We start from the raw sequence: 10,032 nt of genomic DNA, 5'->3' as shown, positions 1-10,032 counted from the left end.
AAAAAAAATTAAAAAAAAGAGGAAAATATGCCATCCTGCAGAAAATACTATTGTAACCACTTTAGTGCATTTTAAAAAGATTTATTTATTTTTATTGGAAAGCCAGATATACAGAAAGGAGGAGAGGCAGAATTGTGGAGTTGATTCACTCCTCAAGTAGCTGCAATGGCCAGAGCTGAGCTAATCCGAAGCCAGGAGCCAGGAGCTTCTTCTAGGTCTCCCACGTGGGTGCAGAATCCCAAGGTTTTGGGTCACCTCGACTGCTTTCCTATGCCACAAGCTGGGAGTTGGGTGGAAAGAGGGGCTGCTGGGATTAGAACCATCACCCATATGGAATCTGAGTGCATGCAAGGTGAGGACTTCAGCCACCAGGCTACCATGCCGAGCCCATTTTAGTGTATTTCTTTTCCAATGTTTTTCATGTATATTTTATTTGTGGAAAATATGATGAGACTATGCTTGTTTCTGTTTTTTATTTATTTATTTCTTTATTGGAAAAGTGAGTGACAGAGAGAGACACAGATATATTCTGTCTGCTTGTTCATTCTCCAAATGGTAATAATAGCCAGGGATAGGTCATGCCAAATCCAGGAACCTGGAACACATTCTGATTATCTGGATGGCAGGAGTCTCAAATCTTGGGTCATCTTCCACTACTTGCCTTCCAGGTGTATTAATAGGGAGCTAGATTGGAAGTAGTCAAGATGGACTTGGATATTATATACTGGCAGTGTGAGATGTGGATAACTCACCACAGCCCTGGCCCCATGCTTACTATTTTGCAGTCTGCTTTTTGACTTGGAGTCTGTTCTGCACAGTACATGTAGATGAACGAGGGTGAGTCAAGTGATCCAGCCTATGAGGTCAAATGACCTTATTTTTTTATTATTATTTTATGATACAGTTCAATAGGTTTTGGAATTACCATTCCCCTTCCCGAAGAATCTTCCTTGCCCCACTGATTTCCCCTTTATTAATATAGTAGTATAGCTCTTCATACACAGTCATAAATCCATCATTGCAGTCATGGACAATGGCAGAAAGTCCAGCATCCTATTGCCAAGATATAGTAAACAGTTTCATTGGGAGTCCATCTTTAATCTGGAAGTAGAGATGCATACAGCATGAATCCTCACATCTGGATATGATAGTCTCCATTAAACAGTTACTATACATTCCCTTAAATGAAAAGCCACAGTATAAGATCAACAACAGGAAGAAAAACAGAAATTTACAGTACAATGAAGTTAAATAACATGCTACTGAGTGACTGATACTTAATTGAAACAATGAAGAAGACTATCAAGAACCTTATTGAAGACATGGTATGAGTTATGAGTCAGTAAAGAAATTAATGAGAAGAAAAAAAGAAAGAAAAAACTACTTTGAAGAAATGAAAATAAAAACAAAAACAATATCCATGAGTTATAGTTTCTGTTGATCTTTGTTGGTGTGATACATCTCCTGTAGGCAACAGATAGGTGGATTTTGTATTTTTAATTCAGTTACTAATTTACGGTGTTGGATTGATGAGTTTAAGCCATTTACATTCAGGGTTAATATGAGTAGGTGGTATTTTTGCCCTGTCATTTTAGGGTTGTCCATTGTTTGACTTAGTCTTTTGTTGTTATTTAACTGGGATGATCTTCACATTTGCATTTGGTTTTGGTGCGTGCTATTAGTTTCTTTTTTATGATTATATTTATATTTAACAGTTTATAGTATGCAAGCGAGATTTTACAGAATTTCATGCATATTAGGATAATCAAAACTGATTTATAATTCTAACAAGCCATACATTAGCAATTGAGGAGTAGAACAGTGTTAGGTGGGTGCACAGAGAAATCTCCAATGTCTTAGCTAGTGTGGAATAACTGAACTCTGCATGCTACCTCGTGAGTTCTAGGAAAGGCCACGTCAGGAGCCTGACCAGTAAGGTACAGGCTGAGTAATTATAGGCCAGCTGACATTTTCCTGTCCAAATCTTTCTATATTAATCTCTATCTAAGGTGATTATGGGACTCCTGAGCTACCCTGGTGGTCATTGCCAGAGAGGATGGGGAGCCAAAGTTGGAACCAATAAGGACCAGAAGGAAATGTACAATTCTTCTATCTCTGAGAACCTCCCAGGGCTCCTGTTTGCTGTTCCAGTGAAAACGACCTTAATTTATCCGAAGCCCATTCACATGGTTCTAGCTGGAGTAAGTCTTCCAAAGTATGTCTCCTCCCTGATATCTCAAAGCTTGAAACTCTGGTGTAAAAGTTTTTAAAAGAGAATCTATACTTAAAAGCAAGAAACTCTTTTAGAAAAGATTTATTTAGAAAGGCATGGAGGACATGGCATGATGGCACAATGAGTAAATCCTCACCTTGCTAGTTCCAAGATCCCATATGGGGTTGATTTATGTCCCAACTTCTGCACCACCTCCCATCCATCTTCCTACTTGTGGCCTGGGAAAGCAGCATAGGATGGTACAAAGCATTGGGACCCTGCACCAATGTAGGAGACACAAAAGAAGCTTCTGGCTCCCGGCTTCAGATTGGCTCAGCTCTGGCCATTGTTCACCATTTAGATAGTAAATCGGCAGATAGAAGATCTTTCTGTCCTCTCTCCAGACATCTGATCTGCCTTTCCAATAAAAACAAATGAATCTTAAAAAATAATTTTAAAAAAGTAACAAAGAAAAAAGAAAGGCCTGGAGGCAGAGACAGAAAGCTCTTCCCCAGGGGTTTATTCCGCAGATGCTCACAAAGCAAGGAGCCAGGACTTACCTATGAGCCTCCAAGGATTTGGATGATCTCACACTTCTTTCTCAAGTGTGTTAGCCAGAAGCTGGATTGGAAACAAAGTAGTCAAAATTTGAACCAGCATCTGAAGTGGTTTTCCCACTGCACAATGACACTTGCCTTTGCCTCCAAGTAAGCAATTCTTATTTTTGTGCTAGGCATTGGCATAGTTACACAACCAGGATTTCAACATAATGAAGCTAACTGGAGAAAACATTAATATGTAAAGCATTGTTTTTAGTTTCTGTGTGTTAGTTGCTGTAAATTTCCACTTGATAGCTCTTCCATTCTGCTTTCTGTTCTTAAGAAAAAAATGACTAGAAGAAATGTTTCTTAGTGCAAGAATGCAGAAAGCATTGTAAGTGTAGATAATGAAAGCCAGGGTCAAATTATTATTGTCAGAGACATAATTGTTTGCAATTACATTGCACAATGCTATTCAAGTTAGTGATTTCTAGAACATGAAGAACACAGTGTAGGTTTTAGAGCTAAGTCGAATCAGCTTGGATTTTGTGCTCTGGCATTTGCTGAATCTGTGGTTTATTATTATTTTAAGTCAGTTACTTCATCTTTAAAGTCTTGTTCTCATCTGAGAAAGGAGGAAAATAACAGAAAGTATCTTGCAAGGTTAATTTGAGAACTGAATAGAGAATAAAGGTTTGATTCTGAAAACTTCCTCATTTTCAAGAAAAGAAACACCATAAATTATATAGGCCATGAGAAGCAAAGTGACCTGTAGTGGCACTCAAGTATGGCAAACATTTCCCCCTCTCTCCATTTCATTACCTTTGTGTGAACCTGAAGGTAAACAAATCAATTCCCGGGCCTTCGTGTGAAGTTGATGAAAGGCTTGCTCCTGAACGTTGGCCTTTTTCTTGCCCCATTCCTTGTTGCTAGTGGCTCTGACTCTTCTTCAGGATCCTATCCACTTGCTGTTTCTCCATTTCAAATCAAATCTAGAAGCATCAGCCACTCATTAACATACCCACATGCACTAATTACACTGAATTGCAACATGGCTTGCTGCTCAAAAAGCTTTGATATTTAGTAATAACCTATCTAAAATTGAGTGCATTATATCCGAAGTAGAAAATGACACAAAGTTAATAGAATTAGCATCAAGAGTTTGGGGCCAAGGCTGTTAGTGTGGGAAAGTCAAGGACTCAGCATCAGGCACTGACCCTGCTTTTATTTTGTGATAATTTCTGAGAGCTCATGGCTAGAAGAGCTGAATTCCTTTCAACCTCATTCTCTCCCAAGAGCAGGAGCATCTGTGTAACTTGGACAAACATCTCTCCAGTCCTGCTCCTTCAGCCATATCAACAAAGGACAGGCTGGCTGAATACTGTTTCCTCCAACCTTGATTTAATTCTTCCCTTCACCAGAAAGGCTGCTTCATGCATGCCTCATGTCTTGTTAGACACATATTAACCCATTTCTATTGTAAAGCAAGCTTCAAAATTAAATTAAAATTAATCTCTTCCCCCAAACCTCTCAATCCTGTCTCAGTCTGTGCACCTTTCCATCAAATGTAAGTGATCATTGTAAGTTGTTTCTCAAATGTTCTTCATGCATGGTAATTACACATCTTAAATTGATTTCACAGATTTATCCCAAATATAGCATTTTATTTCTACTATTTCAACTGCCTATTTTTTCTTTATCTTTTTGCTACATAGAGAACTCCCTCATTCTTTTCTTTATCTGAATGCTGTTTCTTTTCAGATGTGGGGGATTTGTGGCCCATGAAATCATTTGATCTAGCCCTGCCTAGACAACCACAGATGATACTTGAAATCCAATAAATCTATAGCAAGCTAGCTCTTAAGTGTGTGGCCCAAAAGTGATTTTAGAAAATAATCAACTGTCTCTTGGCACCAAAAAGCTTCCCAACCTGGGCTACATCAACTATCTGTAAATGGAAGTATCAAATAGTTTCCTCTCTTCAGATAGTATAAGTAATGCTTCAGTAATGTTTCAGGTAAGTCATTTCACATGCATGTGTAAGTATTTTTATAGGAGAGAAAGAGAAAGAGAAAGATTCTATCTGCTGGTTCAAGAATGCTTCTTTTATTTTATAAAGCTTTGGACTTTTTTCTGATAGGTTACAAATGGTATATTTGTAATTTTAACCTGTATTTTATGAATGAGGTGGAATATTTTTTTCTGCAAAACTTTCATGTTATTTGACAACATTTATATTATGCCCCTTGTAACCTAGTATTTTTTAAATATTGCAAATCACTCCAGCATTTTTTCTTTTTTCATTGCCTCTAGAAATTTCAGGCAAAAAGAAAATTATTGAAATGTATATGCTATGATAAGAAAAAGTATTATTAGAATAGTGACTTATTATATATAGGTACCAATTTTATGACAATGCAATCATTTGAGAAATATGATATGTTAAATTTATTTTATTCATAAACAACTTTTAAAAGGTAGAAAACACAAAGCTACATTATAAAATCAAGACAATTGTCATCAATAACCATGGCCTTAAGACATGGGTAAACACATACTTTTTTAATATAGGAACATATATATACACACATATGTTTACATAAAAATAAAATAAAATAATAAAACACTTTATGTCACTTTATAATAAAAGAGGTGATTACATCTAAAGGAGTTCCTGTTGCTCCACCTGCTCATGCTTTTCAAGACTGTAGGCAGCTCTGGCACCACACTATTCAGGGCTCTGATTTTCCTTGCTGAGTCTTCCTGTGAGTCTGAACACAAAGACAAGACACCGGTTGATTTCCACCTGGACAATGGTCCAGGCACAGCTACTGTACTCCTGGGTTTCCAGGTAGTCATGGATCCTTGTGAAATACATTTTAATCTGTAATCTGAGGTTCTCACTACCCACAGCACCATTTCTCTGTTTTGTTTCCAGTTCTATGAATCCTTCTAGGTACTGTAGCTGTTGATGAAGCTCAGTAAGGATTTTTGCCAGGTAGTTTTTCTTTCCACCATCCAGTGCAAAATTTTCTTTGATGAGGATGAGTAGCTGCTGAAATGTCTCATGGAGAACAGCCAGTACTTGTCCTTTCTGGTACTGATAAAGATTCACAAACATCTGGGGAAGCCCAAAATCTTTCCTGTATTGTAAGCATTGCTCAATTCTCGACGTTTGGAAATTGTTCCAGGATTTTAAAATCCTTATGTTCATCCTTCTTTGTTGGAAGGGGACCATCTTCAGTTCCAGGGAAAAGACAATGGGTGAGACCAGCAGCACCAACACAATTTCAAAGAAGTATTTGCAAAGCATTATGAAGTTCAAATGCACGACTTAGCTGAAGATTTAGTAAAACTCCAATACCAGTACTAGCTTTTCATGCCTCTCAAAGGTGTTCTCTTTTGTTGTGTATGTGTGTGTGTGTGGTCATTTCTCCAAATTACGCATTAGCTGTTCTGCTTGCTTTTTTATGGTGTTCATGGAACACTTCCCCCTTTATCTCCTTTGTGTTGGATATTTGAGAAAGTAACCAGAAGAATTTGTTTCAATGTATGCTTCCTTTGTGAAAATGACAGATTAGTCATCCAAAATGACCTTGAATTAATATCAATATTTATTGCACACCAAGTTTCACTCAACACATTGTGCTTTCTAAACACTTAGTCAAGCTTCCTAAAACTCTTCTGTTGAGATGAGTGTCTGTTTTTAAACAGTAGTCTTTCATGCAGTAATATATATCAGAGTCTTAGAATCTCTCATAATGGACTTCGAAAAAAATTAAAATCCACGCAGACTGCCAAATTTAAAAACTTAAGTAGAATTGTAAAATTTCCACAAATACTTGAGCAAATTAACCTTAAAATATATGTCAGCTATCTTAAATTTTTTATGTCTTACCCACTCAATTTAATATCTAGGATTCTAATTATAGAAGCAGGGTGAGGGCCCGGCAGCATGGCCTAGCTGCTAAAGGTCTTGCCTTGCATATGCCAGGATTCCATATGGGTGCCGGTTCTAATCCCGGTGGTCCTGCTTTCCTGTCCAGGTCCCTGTTTGTGGTCTGGGTAAGCAGTTGAGGACAGCTCAAAGCCTTAGGACCCTGCACCTGTGTGGGAGACCTGGAAGAGGCTCCTGGTTCCTGGCTTCAGATCGGCTCACCTCCGACCGTTGCAGCCACCTGGGGAGTGGAGTGAATCATCAGACAGAAGATCTTCCTTTCTGTCTCTCCACTTTGTATATCTGACTTTCTAGTAAAAATTTAAGAATTAAAAAAATAGTGTGAAACAGAAAAAAAATGTTGTTATGATAGTATTGACAAGGTTCAACAAAGGGAAACGAATAAAATTTTTATTGGTTCATATGATAGTCTTTCAAAAAGGAGGAAAAAAGCAAGATGGCAGCAAAGGATGAGGACAAGTTAAAATAGATGTAGAAGGATTTGTGAAGGACAGGTGTAGAGAGCATGATCCTGGAAATAGGAACAGACAGGATGGTGGCAGAGAGACACTTGGAAACCTGTGGACATGGAAAATCAGCAGGAACAGTAGAGCTCCGCTGGAGACAGCTGGGAAGGGATCATTGGGAACATAGGAGGTAGATTAAGTCATAGGATTGTGGGTCGTGCTGATTTTAATTCAACCACAGGCAAAGGAGAGTGGCAGAGCCCTGTCTGATGGATATGGGAACAGGGGAGATTTCACAGTCCAGACCCAAACAGGGCCACATCAGTTCATGTTTTGTAGCAAAACCTTGATCTAGACAATAGTGACCTGCATGGATTTGGTGCCCCACGAGTTCCATCTAAAATAGGTCCATGTGGCTCCCTTACCTAACTTCCAGCAGGTTTTGGGAAGAAGAGAAAAGAAAAAAAAAATCTGTGCAACAGATGCTGCTGAAAGTCCTGTGATCTAGTTTAAAGTCATAGCTAGTGTCCCTGATGGTATTGTGAATAGGAAAAAAACTGAGTGGACAGCAATGTGTCCACATCATGGCATCACATGGAGCAGAGATAGTAGAGACGTGGGAGCCCTGAGTGTGGAGGCCATTGAAGAAGTTTTTGGTTGAACATAAAGAAAAGACACTTAAATATACATGAGAGAAAAGTAAATTAATTGATAGAGGAACCCCGATCAGACTCACAACTGGCCTTTCAGAAGGAAATCTGTAACTCAGAAAAGAATGGAGTGTCATATTTGAACCCTAAAAAAGAAAAATTGTAAGCCTGGAGTACTCCCACATGGGATGGAAGAAGACCAGATCCTTCCTCACATCATCTAATGTCATCGGAACAACAGTCAGCAGCCCTGAGCAATCCTCAGAAACAGAACAGTAAAGTCCCATCAGGACTCGGGAAAGGAGATTTATCTGGTCCTTATTTAGTTCCAGCTTTGGCTCCCTACACTCTCTTGCAATGACCATCAGGCTGGAGCCATAAAAATTAGATAGACAAACAGAGAGCAATAAGGAAAGCTTAAAACAGAGAGGAGAAAGTCAGCTTGGACATCCATATACCTTACTAGGTAGGACACAAAGATCAGTTACTCCTCACTAAGGTATTGAAGATTTCTGTGCACACCCCTCCTAAAACTGTTCTGTGCCTCAATTGATAACGTACAGCTTATTAGAGGAATAAGCCTGTTTGGACTATCCTAAAAATCGCAAAGCTCAGTAAAAAGAATATTACAAGCTGCTAAATATAAAAATGAAACTAGACATGGGACAGCTGAATAGTATCCTATAACCAGTTTAAGGTTTATAGCAGCCGGTTATGTATATACTAAAATTGAGATGTCAATGAAGTAGTTACAGGATGTGGTTAAGAACTTGCATTTTCCAGCATATTGGTCACTTAATACCATGTTGATGATGTTGTAAATTTCCAAGTTTCGTCCTGTTGTTGAAGTTGTACAGTGGCTTTTCATTGGAGGGGATGATATTCTGCCAGCTCTACTTTCAGACCAAGGATGGTCTCCCAATGAAACGGTTGAATTTATCTGAACAATAAGATGCTGTACTCTCTGCATGGTCCAGGCCACAATGAAGGAATCATGACTGGTTATGAACTGTATTACTGTAACAATATGGAGGAATTCAATGTGGGGGGAGGGCATGGGGAACGGTTGGGGGAATCCCAGAGCCTATGAAACTGTGTAATAAAATGAAACAATAAAACTTAAAACAAACAAACAAACAAAAAAAAAACAGAGTAAAATACCCATCAAAGCCTTCCTTTGTATTTGAAAATGAAAATAAAAACTTCTGCAGCAAGCAAAAACCTCAAGCACGTTGCCTCTACCAGATTTGTTCTACAAATGCTGCTTAAAGTTGTGCTACAGACAGAAAAACAAGCACACTTATCAAATCCAAAGACAATCGTAGAGGACATCTCAATAAACACACAGAAGAAATCTAAAAGCAATCTATGAGAAACCCAATGCTAAAATGACAGGGTCAAATGTTGCCCAGTGGAAAAAAGGCAGCATTCATGTAAATACAAAACAAATGGATATATACCTAAATATATTTATACACATATTCTCATAGATGAACTGCATAATAGAGGCTAGCAAATCAGGAAGTAATGATTTGTGGCAGTATGCATCTCCACTCCTGAATAAAAGGAGTACTCCCAATGAAACTGTTAAATATGCCTTGACAATGTATTAAATTGCCCATCTTTTCCAATGCCTATCATGCCTGATACACTTAAACAACAGCATGTTGGACTTACGTCTGTTGCTGAAGGACTATACCATTGTAATAATATGGAGAAAATTGGTGGGAGGAGAACACGGGGAAGGAAGAAGGAGAGAAAAAAAGGTGGGAGGGAATCCTCACTCTTACAAAACCAAGTCAGGGAAAACAATAAGAAGAATAATAACGCTGAAAAAAGAAAAATGAGTAAACTATACCTCAAAAATCTTAGAAAAAGGAAGTGAAATTAATAGAAAAACTTATTTTCATGCAAAAATACTAAATTAATGCAGGCATTTTCACTATACATGTTTCCGCAAACTGAAGACCTCTCATGTACACAATTTCAGAATACTTTTTGCACCCAAAGCATTTTACTTTAATTTCATTTTTTTCCCACAAATATAATTTGCCAGATGGCTCATATAATTTGCCAGACTGTGATGAAATATTAAGTAGTGATTTTAAGTAACAAAATTATATTTGAGGAAAGATTGAAGGTAATTCATTAATCTGTGTTCCCTAGCTAACAAGCTTTCTGTTTAATTTGTCCGAATATTGGTCTTAAGTATTTAAACCTTTAATAT

The 10,032-nt window shown here is 37.9% G+C and overlaps 1 protein-coding gene across 1 annotated transcript; it reads right to left on the bottom strand.

Moving 5' to 3' along the window:
• Positions 1–5,479: 5,479 nt before the first annotated feature.
• IFNE (interferon epsilon) lies at positions 5,480–6,064 on the bottom strand. Its single transcript, XM_040963600.1, has one exon. The coding sequence runs from the start codon at positions 6,062–6,064 to the stop codon at positions 5,480–5,482; it is 585 nt and encodes a 194-aa protein (XP_040819534.1).
• Positions 6,065–10,032: the final 3,968 nt, after the last annotated feature.

The sequence above is a fragment of the Ochotona curzoniae genome, unplaced genomic scaffold (assembly GCF_017591425.1).
Source record: "Ochotona curzoniae isolate NIBS_2020 unplaced genomic scaffold, NIBS_Ocur_1.0 scaffold_3208, whole genome shotgun sequence".
Classification (NCBI taxonomy): domain Eukaryota; kingdom Metazoa; phylum Chordata; class Mammalia; order Lagomorpha; family Ochotonidae; genus Ochotona; species Ochotona curzoniae.
Note: the sequence above shows the minus strand (reverse complement) of the source record. Positions and strands in the feature narration are given on the sequence as shown.